Source organism: Chenopodium quinoa, unplaced genomic scaffold (assembly GCF_001683475.1).
Source record: "Chenopodium quinoa cultivar QQ74 unplaced genomic scaffold, ASM168347v1, whole genome shotgun sequence".
NCBI lineage: Eukaryota > Viridiplantae > Streptophyta > Magnoliopsida > Caryophyllales > Amaranthaceae > Chenopodium > Chenopodium quinoa.
In genome coordinates this window covers 70,559-92,099 of record NW_018743397.1, presented here as the reverse complement: position 1 = coordinate 92,099, position 21,541 = coordinate 70,559, and the positions used below count along the sequence as shown (strand labels likewise).

General features: G+C 32.5%; 3 protein-coding genes across 4 annotated transcripts; 2 read left to right on the top strand and 1 right to left on the bottom strand.

Annotated features, from left to right (window-relative positions):
• The first annotated feature begins 183 nt into the window (after nucleotides 1–183).
• On the top strand, nucleotides 184–3,177 carry LOC110738824 (calumenin). The gene is made up of 6 exons (XM_021919258.1): nucleotides 184–891; nucleotides 1,518–1,620; nucleotides 1,721–1,789; nucleotides 1,922–2,074; nucleotides 2,315–2,411; nucleotides 2,517–3,177. The coding sequence occupies exons 1-6, from the start codon at nucleotides 384–386 to the stop codon at nucleotides 2,640–2,642; spliced, it is 1,056 nt and encodes a 351-aa protein (XP_021774950.1). The 5' UTR covers nucleotides 184–383; the 3' UTR covers nucleotides 2,643–3,177.
• A 1,938-nt stretch (nucleotides 3,178–5,115) lies between these two features.
• Nucleotides 5,116–9,980, top strand: LOC110738837 (importin subunit beta-1-like). Its single transcript, XM_021919275.1, has 3 exons — nucleotides 5,116–5,309; nucleotides 6,490–8,907; nucleotides 8,992–9,980. Exons 2-3 carry the CDS (start codon nucleotides 6,497–6,499, stop codon nucleotides 9,188–9,190), a joined length of 2,610 nt encoding a protein of 869 aa, XP_021774967.1. The 5' UTR covers nucleotides 5,116–5,309; nucleotides 6,490–6,496; the 3' UTR covers nucleotides 9,191–9,980.
• A 7,491-nt stretch (nucleotides 9,981–17,471) lies between these two features.
• LOC110738836 (protein phosphatase 2C 57-like) lies at nucleotides 17,472–21,375 on the bottom strand. 2 transcript variants are annotated; one of them, XM_021919274.1, is made up of 11 exons: nucleotides 20,849–21,375; nucleotides 20,099–20,227; nucleotides 19,888–19,990; nucleotides 19,219–19,329; nucleotides 19,007–19,086; nucleotides 18,818–18,871; nucleotides 18,418–18,534; nucleotides 18,279–18,333; nucleotides 18,137–18,165; nucleotides 17,989–18,035; nucleotides 17,472–17,736 (listed from the first exon to the last, which is right to left on the bottom strand). In XM_021919274.1, exons 1-10 carry the CDS (start codon nucleotides 21,169–21,171, stop codon nucleotides 18,005–18,007), a joined length of 1,032 nt encoding a protein of 343 aa, XP_021774966.1. In that variant the 5' UTR covers nucleotides 21,172–21,375; the 3' UTR covers nucleotides 17,472–17,736; nucleotides 17,989–18,004. The 2 variants fall into 2 exon arrangements, with proteins under 2 accessions (XP_021774966.1, XP_021774965.1); XM_021919273.1 differs by having other exon boundaries at nucleotides 18,137–18,169; nucleotides 20,849–21,371.
• Between the last annotated feature and the right edge of the window lie 166 nt (nucleotides 21,376–21,541).

The following is a 21,541-nucleotide window of genomic DNA, read 5'->3' as shown; positions in this document are numbered from 1 at the left end:
AAAAATTATACATCCTGTAATATCTATCTTTAGTTATAACCTTTTTATTAATGGTCATTTGGCTGCAGATGTTTAACTTTTCTGTTAAAAATACATTCTGACAGGCTGCATTTCGTTACATTAGTACCTAACATTGTCATTGTACTTTGTACCTTCCAAAATCAACGGTTATAAGTAATATAACCACTTTTCCTATCATGTTTAATCATTTTGGGAGGTTTTTTTTTTTCATTATTATGTTCAGATATTGTCTGAAACCAAAAATCTCCTGAAACTTAACAATGTAACAGAGAAAAAATCAACAATTTCCCTCCAATTCCCCTCAATATCTCCCCTCGCTTCGCCTCATCCTGCCTGAAAGGGTGAAACTCTCTTCTACGGACATGGCGAAGGGGGAGGTTGTATACACCATCATGACTGCCACCTTCGTCATCCTAATCCTCCTCCCTCCCTCTAGTATATCCCATAATGGTAACCGCCACATTCGTTTATTTGAATTCACACATTTCGACCCACTTGTCACGGAAATTGAGCACAAGGCCGAAGACAGAAATCTTGATTTTCATCCAAATGATCATAATCATGCATCTTTAGATTACGTCTATAAGGTCATGGAGGCAGGGGTCGAGGTCGAGGCTATAGATAAGGTGTACCTTGGGAAGGATGGGAAGTTGAACTTAACGTTGAGGTTAACGACATTGTTTCCTCTTATAGACATTATGCCAAAGGATGGTTATGTTGAATTTAGGGAGCTTGAGGCTTGGAATATCAAGCAAGCTAAGCAGGGGTTGGAATATTCTACAAGGAAAGAATTTGAGGTTAATGATAAAAATAAGGATGGATTTATTTGTTTTAAAGAAATTTTCCCTAAATTTTCAGATGATGACATAGGTAAGTGTTGTTGCTAACATGTTCGCATTGTTCTTGTATGAAAAAAAAGGAAATTTTACAAAATCTGAAAAAAGGAAGAATAGAATTTTGAGTATGAATAATTTGAGAAGTCGATACATATTAAAATTGGTAAAACGATTTTAAGTATGAATAATTATTCACAAAGTAGTCATTTATAGATTGAGAAGTCGTATGAATAATATGTAAAACGATTTACTTAGTATTGAGTAATAAACCCTACCTACTTTTGAAATTACACCTAGAAGTAGATACATTTGGGTGTATAATAGACAACCTCACAAACTTTGTGAAATACATAAAATGACAACATATTAAAATATGAGTATATGACAAAACTATTAGGATAGAATTAATGAACAAAATGCCTTTTTTTTTGTCAATATATACAATGATAGTCGAATATATATGAGCACACCGCCGAGATTTGTTTGAATTAAAAAAAATAATATTATCTTAAAACTGAAAATTTCCCAAAATTGAGTATATGTTAAGAGTCTTTTGATGCATTGAGCACATAAATTTGTTGTGCGTATTCAGTTTCAGTCCAATAATATTGTATATATTTGCATAATCTAAATTGCAATCATTTCAAATACTTGTTACAGAGAAAAACAAGATGGAGCGTGGGGAAACTGGTTGGTGGATGGAACAATTCACCAATGCTGACGCTGATCATGATGGAAAATTAAGCTTAGAAGAGCTAAATAAGTATACTTCTTTTTTTTTTTTTTCAAAATTTCTACTACTTTTTAATGTTTATTTTATTTACATTTATATTAAATAAATTTTATTTGTATAATATTTGTAGCTTCTTGCATCCGGAAGAGTGCGCTAAAAATACAAAAGTTCAAGAATGGAATATGCGTGAGAAAATAAGGCAAGTGAACCTTGGTATAAAAATATTTGATTATAATTTTATTCAATTCTAGAATTTATTTATTGTTTTAATTTGTCCAAATTAATTGATAAATCCCTTTGAATATTTTGGTGTATACTGATTATATAATAGGAGATTGGATTGGGACAAGGATGGAAATCTTAACTTCCAAGAATTTTGTGACAATGCTTATGATACCTTCAAGAACTATTATCACTTTTTTACCAATGGTTATGTTCCATCACCCGAATTACAGTTTTCTAACCTTGATTTAGACAAAGACAGGTACGTACAATATAATAATTTCTTACTTTTTATTACCTCTTTAATACCTTTTTTGTATTTTTTTTTCTTCTCATTTTCGGCTTTTCATGTATGTAAATATTGCTTAAAACTCTATATATTTAAATTTGAATCATTTTAGTAAAATATTTGACAATTTTTATTCAATTTTAAAAGAGTATACAGATAAAAGACTCTTAATTTTTTAAAAAAACCATAATTTATGCATTATTGTTCTAACAGGCTATTGACGATTCAAGAGTTGAAACCAATTAAACAATACATTTTTCCAGGAGTATTGGATCATGCCTCATATTATACAACTTATTTGATGAATGAGGTAAAATTTAATATTAATACTTTGTATGTGATTAAAGTTAGAGACAAATTAAGTACTTTGGAATTATACTATTATCTTTTTTTTTTCTTTTTCTTTTTCTTGTAGGTTGATGATAACCATGACAACAAGTTAACCATTGATGAAATCTTAAAACATGAAGATAAATTTTACAAAAGTGTTTATGTGGGGGAAGAAGATGATGATGATTGTGATCATCATGATGAGTTTTGAGGGTAAATATTTGCATGTACATGCATTTTGTCACGTTACTTATTATGTAGTGCTATTAATGTAAATGATTTTTGATTCGTCTAGAGTTCGAGCTGAGCTTCAATATGATCACATGCTCCGATCCTTGAAGTTGTGAAGATGCAGCAACTTTTTCACTTCTATATGTTATTATTGCATGAACTCTTTTGAATGAAGATTACATGAGGAGTTGGACTTTTCGATCGAGGAGATTCGTTAATAATACTTCGTGCTCCATGCTTTACATTATCGGATAAAAATATTACAGAGTAATATCTTTAAATATATATTAATTTCAGGCAGTTTGGGATCACAAGAAAAGTAATGTTTACATTTTAATTTCAAAATAAAATTTACTTGTACTAAATAATAGAGAGAAGTCTAAATCTTAATTGTCTTAGATTTCTAGGTTAGGTTTTTGTTTGTAGGTGCACCACTAGCATTAGGACTAATTAATAACAACAAGAGACTAATTTAAAGCTGTAAGTTATTAAGTATTTTTATTTAATGACCATAAATTGTGGGATTTCTAGCCTAATTTGACTCAAATTAAATTCAAAAGCAAAGTCATCTATCTCAACCGTTATAATTAATAGTATGTAGGCGGTGTATGGTGCAATCATTCTATTTTGTTATTGTAGATATTATAATTAATGCATTAATTACATATTATAATAATGTTTTTATGGAGTAGCTAGCGGCATTTTTTTGTTATGACACTAATCACACTATTCACAAACTCCACTTTGATCATATTTTCAATAAATGAACTTTTCTTTTTATTCTATAAATACAAAATTAGAGGTATATACATTCAAAGTTTCACATTCACAAAAAAAAAATGCCAAATGCTAAGTTTCAATTGAATGCTTAATACGCTTCATGAGCAAATTTGCAAATAACACAATTTTAAAAAGGAAAATAAAAGGAGTGAGGGAACATTCTATGAGTTTTGTTAAACCTCACTTTTATTTTTTAAAATTAATTATTAAAGAAATGGAGCAAGTGTTGTGTAAGAAACAAAAAAAGAAACAGAAGAGAGTATATAATTGTAACATTAATTAGTGCTGAGGGATAGAGTATGTATGAATGAATTTTATACGGAATACGCAATATATTTCTTTGATTATTGTTACAATATAATACGGTCACACTGTCACTACACACTGGTCTTAGTTTTACTATTAAATTAAAGATCGGCAAATGGTAAAATAGCTTACAAACTATTAATACGTATGTAGTATTAATAATTTAGGGCTTCAATTTAGATAAGTAAATAACATGTAACTACAATGCAAACAAGAAAGTATTCATTATACATAGACTGAGAGAATAAATCATCAATTCTTGAGTTTTGCTCAAAATAAGTTAATACAAAGATTAGATCAAATAATTATTTTGGGCTATAAATGAATTGAATATGTATGACCAATAGTTCCATATATATGTTCTCACATTCAATTAGGTTTATGCAAAAGTTACATACTAAAGTGACATTTTTAATTCCTTAAAATTATTCAAAAGAAAACATTTTTGAAGTAAATGAACTTCATTCAAAAGCAAGTTTATAAAAAATTATCAAAAATTGTGGGTTGAAGCATGATAAGATACAACCGTTGGTAGATGGAATATAAGGACAGACTAATATGAACTCACGAAATATTTGTATATGATTCTTCTATGTCATGAGAGAACACAAGTTTGTCAAGAAACTATTGTCCCAAAAGTTGACCAAATAACTTTAAATCAATCAATTTTTAAAAGGTAAATAAAATAAAAATTTATCAACCTTAAATTAAAATCTTTTAAAATCAATATCCCATTTTCCCATTATATATAAACACAATGAATCAAATTACAACCTTCTTTCATAATTTATAATTTTTTTTTCAAGTTTTCAATTCGGACAGCCACTATAATAATTAGAATAATGTGCAAAAGTATAAAATTCAATTAAAATACAAAACTTACATCATATAGTATGGCAGGAAAATAAAATTATTGAATTTGATAGCAAAAGCACAACCTCAATTCAACCAACCAAAGCATATTACAAGATATTGCTTATCTGTCTCCAATTATTAAACACCTTTACTTTTTGTAATTTTCCACATTACTATTTTTATTATTAGCATTATCACCATTATTACACCTTTTTCTTTTTATAAAACCTATTTCTTTTTATAAATGTATTACTTGTATTATTATTATTATTACACTTATAAAAAAACTTCAAGAATTAAAAAAATACTGGCGGGACCCGTTCGCCACAAACCAACCGTCCAGATCTTCTCAATCAGATCTACTAATAATACCGTACTTGTACTACCCAATATTGGACTTACAAATATAATTCCAAATTCCCACTAAAAATTGGAAATTTATTAAACTTGATTAATTAACGTTAATCAGCAATTTGTTGGATTATTATTTGCGTGTTTTATGTAAAAATTATTCTTTTAGTCTCCATCTTTTTTTCACAACCGCGTCTCTCTTCTTTCTCTCTCTCTTTTTTTTTTTCTCTCTCTAGTTTTGTTTCTCTCTCCTAGGGTTTCGAAGCCGCCGTTTTTGGGGGTTTCCTCTGTCTTTCGATCGGTGACTGATTACTCTCTGTCACTTTCTCTCTCCTCAATTTTCTTGCAATCTCTGGTAATTTGCACACTTAATTTCATTTCGTAATTTTTAGTTTGATTTTCTGCATTTTGGTCCATTTTTTGATTGATCGGTTTCATTTTTGAATTTCATTTTTGCTTGTATAATTGATCGGATTGGATTGTTGTTTACTTCGATCGATCGATTTTTTGTTTAATGCTGCGATCTATGATTTTTGATTTTATTTTACAGTTTTTGTTAATTAGGGGATTGATGATTGTCATTAGTTAGATTTAAATGTTGTGAGTGATTCGGTTTTTTTTCAAGAATTAGTTGAAGTAGTGTAATTGTTAGGTTGATTTCGGTTCAAATGCGATTGTTTTATATGCTTATTATATGATTAATTTGTACTATCTGTGAAATTTGGTGTTTAATTTGATAATTAGCTGTTTATATTGTTAGATCTAGCTGCAATTGAATATTTGCAGTTGAATTGACCTAATTCGTTTTTCCATTTTATTTGTTACTAAATTCCTCTGCGTTGTATGGCAATTGCTGTGCTTTTAATCAATTGAGTGACCGACTATTATGCACCGGGAAGCCGTTCCTAGATTTTGAAAAGATTGATTGCTTTCTGCAGTAACTACAGAGTACTTTACAAGTAATTTTGACTGTTTAGGGTGATGATTTTTTTACATCAGTTTTGTTTATCAGACACTTAGGAATTTTCGGAATAGAGATAGGGATTTTGTTTAACCTTTGAAGTTACATTCTTTCTAGAACGATGCGAGCATGTATATAATATTCAAGGATGGTTGTTGACCTCTTCCTTAGGTTTTCCTTTCTAAGCATGTTTTTTTGTTTACCCTTAATAAATTACACACATTCTCCTTTGAGTTGTTGAATCTAAAATAATCGTTGCTCTTTGAGATTATCAGTCATTGATTTATAGGCCATTATATTCAAATTTTTGTTAATAGTTATTCACTGCTCGTTTCGGCAAATTGGTTCTCTCTTCTTTCAAGCTTTCTCCAGTTGAATGTACAGTCTATCTGGACCTGTCAATCGATTGAATATGCATGCATTGTGTTTCTTTTTTACTTTCAGTTGATCTTTTTTGGGATGTAGTACATACTGGTAGCGCTGTTAGAAATTTACAAAAATAAAGTTCCAGTGCCTTTTGTGGTAAAGATTATGATTCCTACTTGATTGAGTTTTGACATGTGCTTTTATGCAGATATATTATGGTGATGGAAATCACCCAATTACTTTTGAATGCTCAATCAGTTGACGGGCAAGTCCGGAAGCTTGCTGAAGATAACCTTAAACAATTTCAGGATCAGAACCTCCCAAGTTTTCTGCTTTCGCTTGCTGGAGAGCTAGCCAATGAAGAGAAGCCAGCTGACTCGCGAAAATTAGCAGGTCTTATTCTTAAAAATGAATTAGACGCTAAGGAACAACCTAGAAAGTTTGAGCTTGTACAGAAATGGGTGTCTTTAGATGTGGGATTGAAGAACCAAATTAAGGCATTCTTGTTACAGTCCTTGTCTTCTCCTGTTCATGATGCCCGCTCAACTGCATCTCAGGTTGTTGCTAAGGTTGCTGGTATTGAGTTGCCCCAAAAACAATGGCCAGAGCTGATAGGAGCACTGTTAGGAAACATTCACCAACTTCCACCTCATGTCAAACAAGCAACTTTGGAGACCCTTGGGTATTTGTGTGAGGAGGTCTCTCCTGATGTGGTAGAGCAGGATCATGTGAATAAAATCCTCACAGCCGTTGTTCAAGGTATGAATGCAAATGAAACAAACAATGAAGTTAGGCTTGCTGCTACGCATGCATTATATAATGCTTTGGGCTTTGCTCAGGCTAATTTTAATAATGATATGGAGAGAGATTATATCATGAGAGTTGTCTGTGAGGCGACATTGTCACCTGATGTGAAGATTCGACAGGCAGCTTTTGAATGTTTGGTTGCTATTTCTTCCACATATTATGAGAAGCTGGCTCCTTACATTCAAGACATATTTAATATTACAGCAAAGGCAGTGAGGGAAGATGAAGAGCCAGTTGCTCTTCAAGCTGTTGAGTTTTGGAGTTCTATATGTGATGAGGAAATTGATATTCTTGAAGAATATGGAGGTGATTTCACGGGTGACTCTGAAATTCCTTGCTTTTATTTTATCAAGCAGGCTCTCCCTGCTTTGGTCCCCATGTTGCTGGAGACACTTCTCAAGCAAGAAGATGAGCAAGATCAAGATGAGGGAGCTTGGAATATTGCTATGGCTGGGGGAACTTGCCTTGGGCTTGTTGCAAGAACAGTTGGAGATGATATCGTGCCTCTTGTGATGCCGTTTATTGAGGAGAACATCACGAAGCCTGATTGGAGGCAACGAGAGGCTGCCACCTATGCCTTTGGATCAATTTTGGAGGGTCCATCCCCTGACAAGTTGACTGCAATTGTCAATGTTGCTTTGAACTTCATGCTCACTGCATTGACAAAAGATCCTAACAGCCATGTTAAGGACACAACAGCGTGGACTCTTGGACGTATTTTTGAATTTCTTCATGGATCAGCGGTGGAAACTCCAATTATCACGCATGCAAATTGCCAGCAGATTCTTACGGTTTTATTGCAAGCCATGAAGGACACTCCTAATGTTGCTGAAAAAGCCTGTGGTGCTCTCTATTTCTTGGCCCAAGGTTATGAGGATATTGGTTCGTCTTCACCCTTGACTCCTTACTTCCAGGAGATTGTTCAGTCCCTTCTTACTGTTACCCACAGAGAAGATGCAGGGGAAGCACGATTGCGGACTGCTGCTTATGAAACTCTAAACGAAGTAGTAAGGTGCTCAACTGACGAAACTGCTCCCTTGGTTTCGCAACTAGTTCCTGTAATTATGATGGAGCTTCATAAAACACTTGAATCACACAACCTTTCACCTGATGGGAAACAGGGAGAACTGCAAGGTCTTTTGTGCGGTTGTCTTCAGGTTATTATTCAGAAGCTTGGGGCAGCAGAACAAACAAGAGCTATGCTTTTGCCGTACGCTGATCAAATCATGCAACTATTCTTAGGAGTGTTTGCTTGTAGAAGTGCCACAGTACATGAAGAGGCCATGCTAGGAATTGGTGCTCTTGCCTATGCCACGGGTCCTGAATTTGCCAAATACATGAATCAGTTCTACAAGTACTTGGAAATGGGTCTTCAAAACTTTGAAGAATACCAAGTTTGTGCTGTCACTGTTGGTGTGGTGGGAGATTTATGCAGGGCGATGGAAGATAAGATTCTGCCTTATTGTGATGGGATTATGACACAACTCCTTAAGGACTTGTCAAGCAATCAACTTCATCGCTCAGTGAAGCCTCCTATTTTCTCATGCTTTGGGGACATAGCTCTTGCAATAGGAGAGAATTTTGAGAAATATTTGATGTATGCCATGCCAATGCTTCAGAGTGCAGCAGACTTGTCTGCTCACACAGCTGGTGCTGATGATGAGATGCTCGAGTACACTAATCTTTTGCGGAATGGAATTTTGGAAGCTTATTCTGGAATCCTTCAAGGATTTAAAAACACTTTGAGAACCCAACTTCTGCTACCTCATGCACGTCATATTCTTTCCTTCATAGATAGCATATACCAGGAGAAAGATATGTAAGTTATTCGTATATTTAGGTGTGTTGGTTTACACACTTTAATACTTGTTTGATAGCTAATTTCAAAACTTTATATTTGTAGGGATGATGCTGTTATGAAGACTGCCATCGGAGTGCTTGGTGACCTTGCAGACACACTTGCAACTAGTGCAGGCCCCTTAATCCAGCAGTTTCCATCATGCAGGGACTTGCTTAATGAATGTTTGTCGTCTGATGATCATTCAATTAAGCAATCTGCTGAATGGGCCAAGTTGGCTGTTAGTCGAGTGATATCCATTTGAGGCTTGGTCTCCTGTTTGGTATATTCTTTTACTTTTAGAAGTCCCTGCATGCATTGGGTGTGTCGAGTTGGGTCCGGGGGTTCGGGGTTGCATACACAAGTGTCGGGTCGTCACCAGTCAGACAACTGAAGCTGTCAGCCTTCATGTTGTCGCTAACTCTTGCATCAGCATCATGGGTCGGTCAGGTCATTTTGCTCTGGTCATTAAGGAGGTGGTGGATAGTCGGAAACATTTCAGGGGCCTCCGCTTGAAAGTTTTAACCAATCAAGCTTAGTGCCGAAGGATGAATTTGGGAGAGACAGGTATGTCTTTTGAGTCTGAAATGTCAAAACTGATCAAAAATCATGCCGAAAGGGTGGTTGCCTGATTTCCGGTCCATGGTCCCCTCTACTAATTTTGAAAAGGGATATTCCCTTGTTTGCCCTGGTGGTTCCTATCGTCTCCAAATGGTACAATGTTAATCTGGAAGTCGATGATGATTACAGCAGAGGGTCAATGCAGGTTCAAATGACCACCAGTGGTTTAACAATAGAATTTCCTCCCCCCTTCACCAAGTATTATTTTATTATAATTTTTTTCCTTCCCCCCCATTTTTCATTTTCTTCATATTTGGTCTTTTAATTTTTGGTTTCCCCCCCTTTTCGAGTCCTGCATTGTTTGTAGTCCATCAGTTCAGCCAACAGTTGTGTTGCATTTGCGTCTCATCATATTTTGCCCTTTTTTTTGTATACTCTTCATGTGGTCTTTTTGATCACCCACATACGATGAAAGCATCACATTATTATTATTATTATTATTATTATTATTATTATTATTATTATTATTATTATTATTATTATTATTATTATTATTATTATTATTATTATTATTATTATTATTATTATTATTATTATTATTATTATTATTATTATTATTATTATTATTATTATTATTATTATTTCAATGATATTTTGGGTTTAAGCACTGCTGCTTGATCAAACTCGTTTTGATCGATTGTTCTCATTCATGATCAAGCATGTCTGTTACTTGGAATCTTGGATTTTGCAGTGGAGTACAGGAATTTTTAGTTGCGTAAATTATTTTCAAATTTTGTTGTCTTTAAAGGCGAAACGTGTAACTTGTGGACTTCCTATAGTTATCATGTTATAAGCATATTATGGAAACTGGGTCTTTAAGGACCCCGAATTTTTCTCTCCAAGTTGTATGATGTTTAAATACTTGTGAGATTGAACAAAGAAGTCTGGAATTTTTTAAATTTAATTTATGCTATAATTTTATCATGTAAATGTAATTGTGGTAGTATAATTTTATCTATTTTTGCATAAGTTTAATAGTGTGATTTGTTTTTTCATCCAAAATTAATGGTTCATGTTGTTTAACTAATACAAATTTGTATAGTATTAATATTTTGTGTTGTAATATTCATCATCATAATGCCAACACATTAAAGTTTTTTTCTTTTAATAAATACAATATTGAAGAATTTAGTAATTAAAGAAGACACTTTTGATGTCTAATTAATTATTTTTTCTTGCACCAAAGCTAAAGAAAATGGAAATGATGACGTAAAAAATATATATAAAAGGTGAGAATTCAAGTGTTTAGAATATTTTGGGTTTGGATAATATCTTTATTTCGTGTATATTCACATCAAGAATTCGGCCAGATAATAGATGATGAGGCAATATGTGTTGAAAATTGTAAGAAGTGATGATTATGTGAAGTTGCTATATATCACTTGACCCTTTCACTCTTTGAAAAGTTGGTATTTTCAGGTTTACATCTTTGCCTTACCTGACTTCCAAATTCCAAGAGGTTTTTTTATTTAGTTGGAGTCAATAGTCTGTCCATTTCATGCTAAAGTGATAGGCAACATTCGATATCACTATATCATGTTTTCGTTATCACTCCTTTAAACTTTAGTTACGGACTACTTACATGAATTGGACACCAAAAAAGTAGATGGTTTATATAAGTGGATCAACCATTTTTATATTGCTTCATAAAAGGCTAGTTTAGACTCTTTAGGGTGAGGATTTTAACTAGAAAATTTAATATTATTTTGAATTAATACTTCTGTAATACAAAGTATGAGTTACAATGAAGCATAATTTAAATAACAAATTAAGCACACGAAATTAATCAATTATCATTAGTTTCTTGATATAAATTAAAGCGATTGGAAATAGAGACTAGAGAGTGTTGAAGTGTTATGAAATATTTTGTTTACACCTGGGTGTATCGTGCACCCAACTAACTTAAAGTTAGTTTTTGCTCTTCATTTGATGGTCAAATAAAAAACAATTATTAAAATGGGAACAAAATGCTAATGGATGTACCATGTACCTGAGTGTATATAACAGTTTTCAAAGTGTTGAGTGGATTTAAGAAAAAAATTATAAAGTGAATAAAATAAGAAATACTACGTAGAAATAAAAAAAAAACGTACAAGGTGGGTGGGTGAGAAAAAGTTTTGCCTTGTTTTAGTTTACTTCATCAATTTATCTTCTAAAGTTCACAAAAAGTTTTTTTTTTTTTTTTTTTAAAATTTTATTTTATTTTTTTTATTTATTTATTTTTTTGTTTTAGGGATTAACCAAAAAGGTTAAGATATTATGTGTTGCATTAGTATTAAATAATTATATTAACTAGTTGCTTATTCCATGATAAAAATTTAAGACTCCGTAATACATCATTGATGTTGCATTGCTTTTATAAGAAGTAAAATGGATTAATATGAGAACAAAAAAAAGTTAGTTATTGCAATTGCAGAACACAAAAAGAATAGACAAAATATTTGTAATTCTTATAAGAACGAAAATGTTATATTGGCCATTAAAATCATGAAATTCTACATGAGTTATTGGAGCTTTGGTTCAACTTATGGTGAAGAAACACACTATGTTTGTATGCTTTATGATTCACGCACACTAATTTACCATCCATATAGTTTTCACAAAATGCAAGAAAAGAAATTGTCAATTTTAGTAAACCCTTCAAATATGACATTCCTTCTTGTGAGTCATACATTGATTATGTTCTATTACAAGGTCAAAAAATTTGTGGTGCCATTTTTGCACAAACAAATTCTAGAAAAAACAATAATAATTCTATACGTCTGATGTACATATAGACTAGCTTAGAAAGGAAAACTTCTTTATATTATTATATTTATGTATAATTTAAAAAAAATTGTGTTTTTTATACTCGTAAATTACAAGTTGAGATACATCTTTTTCTCTCTTTTTAAAGGATAAGACACTTGGAATATTATAACATTACAACACGGGTATTAATCGGAATCATGATATGAATTGGAATATGTTACAATTTGTAACAAAATGTTACTTAATATGCTAAAGTAAGTGGGAATAATGGCATAGTTAATCTATAGTTAGCTCTTGTTGATACCCTTAAGACCAAGCAATCGAGACTTACCGTCTTTAACTTTAGTTTATATCGTGCCATGTATAGTGGAAAGCCAACTTATGTGTTGGGTATCTATCTTTGACAATAAGAAAGCGATCTCTTGATTGAATCAGTAAAATGTTAAGTCGATTATCTATTCTCAATCAATAATACTAATATTTCAACATTTTATTTACAAAAATATATCATATCAACGGATTTGTAACAACTACCCATTCTATTATTATACAATCGTACGTCTAAACATTATGGTGAAGACCGGTAACCTAGCTAAACTCTTAGATAAGATTTGGTGCTTAAATTGAAAAGAAAAGGGTTAGTGATTTGCTCAAGGCAATAGACTAGTACGATGAGATTTGGCTGTTCAAGAGCCACACAATGTGAAGGGAAGAAGAGATTGACTTGTAATTAAGAAAGAATGATGAAATTTGAAAGGTGCCTTGAACATATTGTAAAATCACTATCACAATTCACATGTTATAAAGTCAGTATTCTGCACAGTTCACACCACCTCAACAAAAATAGTGCTCCTTTTGCTGCACTTCTTTTAGTGATGATCTTGCACCAGTTCTCCTCAACCCTTCCACAAAGTCACCACATCATGTTGTTTTCGTGTTTTGTGTAAAGAGTATATAGACAACGGAAAAAATATTATTTGATCTCATGTTTTGAGTATCATATCCCGATATATAGTTTACAGTGGCTCCTCGGATTACTTTTGATCTCATGTTTTGAATATCATATCCCGATGTATAGATTACAGTGGCTCCTCGGATTACTTGACATCTGGCTGGTCCTCAACCCTTCCACAAAGTCACCACATCAAGTTGTTTTTATTGAACAATTGTACCTCTTTTAACTTCACATCTACAAGATACATAACTTCATCAACCATTAAGTATATATATAGATATCAATCAATAATTATTTAGAAAGTAATATCTTGAAAAAAATATATTAGGACGTTTATAACCAGATAAACATGAAATTAAAATATGTTCTCATACGAAGAATTACGTTTTTTTGCTTCCTTCTTATTTCAAAAAAAAAATTGTTTGAGATGGATTAATTGGCGTGAGAGATCATTTGTTAGGAATTGTTACAAATCTCACTTTTGTTATTATGAATTTCTTTTATTATTTTTTATTTTATTTTGTATTTACATTTAATTTTACATTCATGCAACTCCTTTTCCCCACTACCTTTGTGGTGCAATGTTATAATTGATACTGATGTTTTATGTATAGAAGCTATTACTTATCTTACTATATGGGTGTGAAGTGTGGTGGTCTCTTTGAAGTTAAAGTTTGTGGTCTCTTTGAAGTGTGGTCTTTTATTTCATGTGAAGTGTGGTCTTTTATTTCATGTGAAGTGTGGTCTTTTATTTCATGTGAAGTGTTTGTAGATTATATTTTGTTTCCCAATTAATAATTAACTATCAATATAATCATATAAACAAGAAAAGATAAAAGGAGAGCGTGATAAAAATTGCATTCTTTTTTTTCGGAATTAATAGTCACATTGTCTCAACTCTCAAACCATCTCGTCCGAAGGATTACAGCATGATCACTTGAGACAAAATATTAAATTTGAGCACTAGGTAACAACTTCATGCACTAGCTCAAGATTGTGCTAAAGTTTGTAAAACTGTGGAGTTCTCAGGAAAAATGAAATTTCAACTGTGGAACACTAACATAATATATAGGGCACGCACTATAGACTAGTTGAAATCTCATCATAAAATAATAAAATATACTATAGAAGGTCATTTTCATATTAAACAAATGTTAGACCATGTTTTTGGTTACAATTTGACTTTTTGTTAGGTTTGATTTTTCAATTAAACTCAATCACCTTGATGATCACCCTTTAAACACCATCATTAGAGACAGCAGACTTTTTAAATCATGATTACCCATGAACTTTATACCCTAATTAATATATTCAATTCATGATATGTACAGTAATGGATTGTCTTATAAATGTTGGACTGCCTACCTTCTTGTTTGCTAATACGGATCACTAACTTTGTTTATCTAAGGGTGTGTTCGATTTACCATTTTACTTCTATTAATTAAAATTTATTTACGCCTAGTCTTGAATTTAACTCATCTGTATTGATTAATTTAGAACTTAACTTATTCAAACTTAAATCTTTTGAAATAAGTTTAAAAAAATGAATAAATTAAAACCTAAATCAAATTCAAAACAATGTGCTACAAAAAGTAAACCAAAAGAATGAAGAAATTGTTGGTTAGTTTTTGCTGGTGGCACTTTATCACTTACCATAATTGTAGTATAGGTCTGAACTATGACATTAAGTTATTTTTTAAGAGTTTATTTATTAAGTTGCAAATTAATGTTGAAGTTATTGATTTGAATTGAACTTATTTTTTCTAATATTAATATTAACGGAGATATACACACTATAAAATTTCAAAGGTTGGTCTCATAATTCATAAAAGGTGCTTATGTAGCGATAATGGAAAAAAATACGTTATTGAGACAAATTCAATAATATTGTACAAGATAATATGCTATATATGAATTATGTACTATAATTTCAATATATCATTAAAATGACTTTGTTGCAAATAATAAAATGGATGCAGTGTATTTTTATAAATAAATTGATTTTGGTGGAAGTCTACTGAAAATCAAAGTGATTTATGCCTAAAAAGAAAAAAAAAGGTTAATTAAGCATGTCACATCTAAAAATAGCAAAAAATTAGAGCCATGCAGCAAAAAAGAGTACTTAATACTAGTACTACAACCATGATATATATTCTGTCCATATGCATAGAATTGATCATGTTTTCTAATTTCTACACAAAGTGCTCTTTAGTTGACTTATTGTTTTCATGATATTTTGTTTTTATTTATTTATTTATTTATTTATTTAGTGGCATATTATTGCATTTCATCATAATTTTATTTCTTCTTTTAGTGGGTGTTACATGACACCATCCTATGCACCCATTACTCAATTACCTTTCTGAATTTTATGTGTGTCTTTCTTTCTTTTTCTTTTGCCTACCCTATCTATCTATCTATTTTTCATTTGTACTATTAGAGTACTACATACTACTATATATATGGACCTTCCCTCATTTCATTTACATACAACATTACCATGGCTCATCCCAAGTTACTACTATCCCTCTCATTCCTCCTCTTCCTCGTCGTCTTCTCTTCATCGTCGTGTGATGGTGCACTCGATGAGCCTCTCTCAACCGCGACTCCATTCTCTGTCTTTGAATCCGTGGACCGGCTACATTTTCTCCATCAGGTTAGTATTTATCTACCATGTAACATGTTTTTGTTTTTAGTGAAGGTTACTGTACTTACGTTAATTTTCTAGTTGACTTGTTTTGACCTCGCCTTTTTGACATTATTATTATAATTTGTATTTTTGTAGGATGGGGTGTCAAGGAAATCAAGGAAGTTACTAGAAGGTGGTGATGATTTAGTGCAGCTGGATTATGACTATGCAGGACCAAATCCTAGGCATGAACCTAGGAGGGGTAGAGGTGGTGGCAGGAACCCTTAAATGCTTGCTTAATCTTAATTACTAATATATCTTTACTTAGATATATTTAATTACTAATATAATTAGCAATAATTAATTATATTTCTCTTTCTCTTCAATCAGATGGGGAAAGAATTTTGATCTAGAATATAGTACTTGTACTATATATTAAGAGGAAATTAAGTGATGCTGTTGTTATATCATTTGTACTGTTTAGCATTTGTTTAGCATTCATATTAATTTCATATTTACTAGTTCCCAAAGAATAATGTAAGTGGTCTTATTTGTGACCAAAGTATATGTAAATAAATTGGGATTATATTTATATTATTATTATTGCTACTACTGCCTATTTTCATTTCTGAGTCCTAATAATGCTTGGTAATTATAATGTTCATATTAATGTTTTTACATTTTCTACATTGTATATGGCGTTATTATATTGTACATTATGCCCCTGAGCTTCAGGAATTTACGCGCACAGTCCCTGTCGTTAATTAGATGTTAAACCTAGCTAACTGGCTTACTCATATTTTTGAAGAGGGTTTCGTGCATGTGACTTAAGCATAAGCCTTGGTGAGAGGCTACTCTAAGGAAGCAACATATTTTATTTGATGACTAGAAAAATGAAACAAATTTATTAAACTGTCATAAGTCAAGAGTCAAGACAATGCCAAATATCTGCTGTTTCTGAGAGTTTCCTAAATTTGTTTTCTGATCCAACCTGAAGTGTACATCCTGGTGCCTAGCAGATGCGCCTAAGGACTAGACCGGAGTTAGCTGTAGGTTCGTGTGAATGGACTTTGAAATGGGATCCATTGATTACATTGCGGATCACCCCTGATACAAATCAGGATCACGTACGAGTGATAACTATGGAGAGAATTAATTTGAGTAGGTTGTGAATCACCTCACTAGTTTCCTGAGGAGGGAAAAAACAGGGGATTTTGGGTAGTTTGCTTTATACATACCATTACTTACATGTTACTTGTACGTATAATTTAAATGTAAGGATTGTGGTTTTGCTTCTGGTTATGAATACATTAGTGGACACAACACGTTACTAGTTTTAAGTACATAATCAACGTGACAATAAATTCTGGAAGGGATTGACTTAAGGCGGAGTTTGAGATAATTTGTGTACAAAAAGCTTTTCAATGTTCCATGCATCACTGCTGTCTGCAGCAGTACAGAACCAGTTCAGACTGTTATCAAGGTTTGAGTTAAACACAGATTTGTTATGCTTCTGAAACTAATTAGTTGATTTATTCGAAAAGAAGACAGGTTTAAAAGGTTATGTTTAGTCGGTCACGAGAAGCAAAGCTGTATCATTCTCACTGTGAATTTGATTTCATGTGTAATCAGAGATTTGAAAGCAAAAAATGTGTACAAATATTATGCTTCATAGTATGATTCCTATAGACTGAGTATTGGACTTATATACAATGCAATTAAACTACCAATTTACAAAATCAGATGTGAAGACAACCATATTCCAAGAGAAACAACACCGAGCGTGACAAAGGCTTGGCCGAACTCATACATAACGTTCTCTTTATCTGCAGGCAAATTCTGCCAATCCGTTTTCCTGCAAGAGAACAGCAAGAAAGGGTTATGCATAAACTAAAGGATGGTTGCTATAGGATGCTTCACCTAACTCTATATACTAATAGAAGAATGCTATACAGAAATGGTATAAATATGTTTTACACAAAAGGGTAACGAAATAGACTTACAAGAGGTCACGATTAAATAGTAATAATGATTGCTATGTTTAGGCTGAATATCTCAATTAAGAAAAGAACTTCACAAATATCAATGGTAAAAAGAGCTAGCATACCCTAAATCTGCAATAATTATGCTAATATTATCCTGTGATCGCCGATCCTGCAACAAGAAGGATGAAATTATATTATTAGGATGCCTAGAGCTCAAAGTAACTAAGATTGTGTGAGGTACAGGAACTTAATTTTGGGGGAGATCATTACCAAAGCTGCGTTTGCCAATGATTCACAAGCTTGCTAAAACAAAAACATGAAAACAAAGCCATAAGCTTAAGACACAAAGATATAACCCTTCAATTAAATCTCATTTTTGACATGTATAACTAAAGTAGGCTGTTGGCTTTACCTGAACATTTCCATGCTGCCGCAGCTCATCTCTGACAAAAGACACTGCCTCTGAGCTGTAATTAGTACAGAAATTCGGTGAATTTTAAGATTTTATATCGTTATTTTAGAAGGAAGAATAATCAATGCATGACACAAACCTGTTAATATAATCCCATAAGCCATCAGAGGCTAAAACAACCAATTCTGCATCTGAACCAAGTACTGCTTGGATTATATCAGGACGAGCAACAACTAAGTCCCCATTAAATTTCACCCTGAAAACCAAAATTGTGTCATATTTAACTCGTATTCATACTAAAATTAATGTATTAAACTCAACCAGTCAAGCTAGTTACCTATTTTTCTTATGTTTATATGCCAGTTACTCTAATTTGTAGCTAAGCTATGCAACCTAATTTCAAACTGATAATTATCGCGAGTCACATATATAAAGGCAAACATATTGGAGACCAACTTTGTTTTTTTAAACCAAAATAAGTTCAGAAATGGTAAAAATTATTAAGATAAGAGTAATAATTCGAGGATAGAGGCTTTTACCTAGAAGCAAACTTCTGTGACCATCTCCCTTCCTTGACTCCTCCTTCCACCATCCTTTTCCAAACATATGACAAGCACTTGTCAAGATATGTACATACAGAAAAGAAGTTCAAGAAATGAAGCAGTTTGAAATTAGATCATTAGGAATGACACTCATTTGTCCAGGTTAAGTAGAGGGACCAAACATACTCATTCTTCTTTGTCTTAAACCGAATGTCACCAAAAGCACGAGATATAGCAATATCTCCACATATCCTCCCATTGTTAATCTGCAGATCAGAAAGATGGTATTATAAAAAGTCATTCCTACTGCTCTACACATAACAATGTCGGGTTACAAAATCAACGCGGTGAAGTTAAGGAATAAAACAGAATTAAATTTTAAGAACAGGAAGACACACCCATCCACCTGCTTCATTGATTCTTCTAATTTCCTGAAGTGATGCCTTGTTGCTTCCATAGGGTCTATGGGGATCAGTCAAGACTTCTGCTTTCCCGGAGCGTGAGATTACCTGAATCACTTAGGAAGTCAAGATATTTAGAAGTAGAAACTTACAAAAAGCATTCACCAACTATATGATTTCCTTGACTTTATGCAGCATATAAATTCATGAATACGCCATTTGTTTGTCAATTCTACCGATGCAATCTGTTATTGAGCATCTGCTAATGCTATATGTCAGTCAAATTGGTGATATGTCTTCATAACCCTTAGACATAAATAGCAGTTCATGCAGTTTGCTTCAACTCTTACAATCAAGGTAACTAGTAACTCAAAACTACTGCTACATTGCTTATTCTATCAGTAATTCAAATTTTTTGTATCAAGGAAACTAGTTATTTGCTCCCTATCTTGTCTATCATGTTTCCTAGCTTAGTATAAGTAGGTTTCTTGTGATTTTCTTACGATCCAAGGCTCAATCAAGTATGTACTGTAACTTTTTCTGCAAAGTAGTACAAGACCATCTTGACATATTTCCCTAAATTTATTAGTCTGGTACTAATCACTGCTAAATTGCCACTTGCACAAGAAGGTTAAGCAATTTAAGAAGGGCTGGCTTGAACCATACCGCAGAGGAGTCACCAAGATGTGCAATGTATAACCTATCATTCCCAACCAACATGACTGTAGCCGTTGCCCCAGACTCATCCTCCTCCTCTTTATTCTCCAGCCTATATTGGTTGAAATCAGAAAACTTAATGTTCTCTTGCAAGAGATTGAATGTATGATCATAACAAATTCAATTAAGGATATATGTCAGGTGAGATGTGCTTGCTTACCATTTTGATAATCTCAAGTCCACATTTTCAAAAGCCTCAGTTATCGCGCTCTTAATTGTATCAAAATCTTTACCACTCAACAGCAACTCACCTTTAAGAGCCTGAGCACACTCTTTATATAGCTCCTCCCTGCTTTGCATGAAAACCATGTCATAATCTGCATATTTACTCAGCTGAGAACATGACTGCTAAGAAGTGAAATAAAGGCAAATATATGACCAAAATTATTCAATGTATCAATGCATTAGTCCTGGAAATCAACTGAGACAAATTTATCGAATGTATTCAATTCAAGAATATTGTTCATTCTCAATATAGTTGATTAGAGAAAACTTTTTCACTACTTAAGATAACAGATTAAAAAAAAAAAAAAAACACCTAGGAATGTCAGCTTTTAAAAAACATCAAAAAGAAGAATCTGAACTTTGGTCATCTTCTAACATTAATCCCATCTTTCAATTAACTTGATCAATACAAACACAACTTTAAGGTTTGTATTCTCTAAACAATTTCAAGTGATCCGAGACTTACAAATTTAGGTACTTTCAAGTTTCAAGGGCTAATTTAAGCATTCAAAGATTCAAACTTTAATAATAATACTATGAGAGCATGACTCTAAAATTGGGATTATTTTGAGTTGATTCAATAGTGGGCTTAATAAATAATAAAAGGCGATCAAAAGTCCGGATTATCTATACTAAATCTTCCAAAACATAACAGCATCAAGTTCTGATGTACTGTAAGACATACCTTAGAAATGTAACAGAAGAAGAACCACCATGTCCATCAAAAACAGCAGCAAAATAAAAACCTTCAAGTGTATCAGGCTGAACAATAACAGCATCATCTTCCATTTCGTCTCGAGCGCCTTGTAATTTGGTTAAACCCCATCTGATTCCTGCAACACCAGCTAAGGAAGATGGTGCCTCAATAGCAATAGCAGAACATTTGAATGATGATCTCTTTGTTTGTCTTAGAATTATGGGATTTTTCTTATTAGTCTTAAAAGCAGAATTAGAATTGTTTAATCTGGTTAGCAGAAATTTCTGCAACTGTTGGTTAAGTAAAGCCATTAATAGCAGATTTTTTGTAAAGATTCAGGCAGAAGTTTGAGTGGCTAGTTTTATAGTGAGGATAAGAGTTTGAAGCAAAGAACTTTTAACTGATTTAACGGCTAAGATTTTATGTCAGAAATTAATCTATTGGCTTCATATGAATACTGTACAGTTGGTTGGTCAGGATTTTCTTTCTTTCTTTCTTTTGTGGTTCTGGTTGAGTGTACTTTCTCATTGAAACTATAGTTTAGATTAGAGACCAAAATATCTCTAAGTCTCTATAAACATAGTGAATATTGCTGATAAAGTATCTTAGGGCTAAAACATTTCAAAATTGTTTGGTTGACGCTTAGGGTTACTAATTACTCCGTAATAATATATTTGTGTT

What these genes read in the sequence shown, in the direction of transcription:
- LOC110738824 (XM_021919258.1), top strand. Translation starts at nt 384, where the DNA reads ATGGCGAAGGGGGAGGTTGTATACACCATCATGACTGCCACCTTCGTC. An exon ending in ATTTTCAGATGATGACATAG is followed by an intron (nt 892 to 1,517) that starts GTAAGTGTTGTT and finishes TACTTGTTACAG; the next exon opens with AGAAAAACAAGATGGAGCGT. An exon ending in AGCTTAGAAGAGCTAAATAA is followed by an intron (nt 1,621 to 1,720) that starts GTATACTTCTTT and finishes TAATATTTGTAG; the next exon opens with CTTCTTGCATCCGGAAGAGT.
- LOC110738837 (XM_021919275.1), top strand. Translation starts at nt 6,497, where the DNA reads ATGGTGATGGAAATCACCCAATTACTTTTGAATGCTCAATCAGTTGAC. An exon ending in ATATACCAGGAGAAAGATAT is followed by an intron (nt 8,908 to 8,991) that starts GTAAGTTATTCG and finishes TTATATTTGTAG; the next exon opens with GGATGATGCTGTTATGAAGA.
- LOC110738836 (XM_021919273.1), bottom strand. Translation starts at nt 21,171, where the DNA reads ATGGCTTTACTTAACCAACAGTTGCAGAAATTTCTGCTAACCAGATTA. An exon ending in TCTTCTGTTACATTTCTAAG is followed by an intron (nt 20,228 to 20,848) that starts GTATGTCTTACA and finishes CATGCAAAGCAG; the next exon opens with GGAGGAGCTATATAAAGAGT. An exon ending in TCACAGAAGTTTGCTTCTAG is followed by an intron (nt 18,535 to 18,817) that starts GTAAAAGCCTCT and finishes TTTGGTTTTCAG; the next exon opens with GGTGAAATTTAATGGGGACT.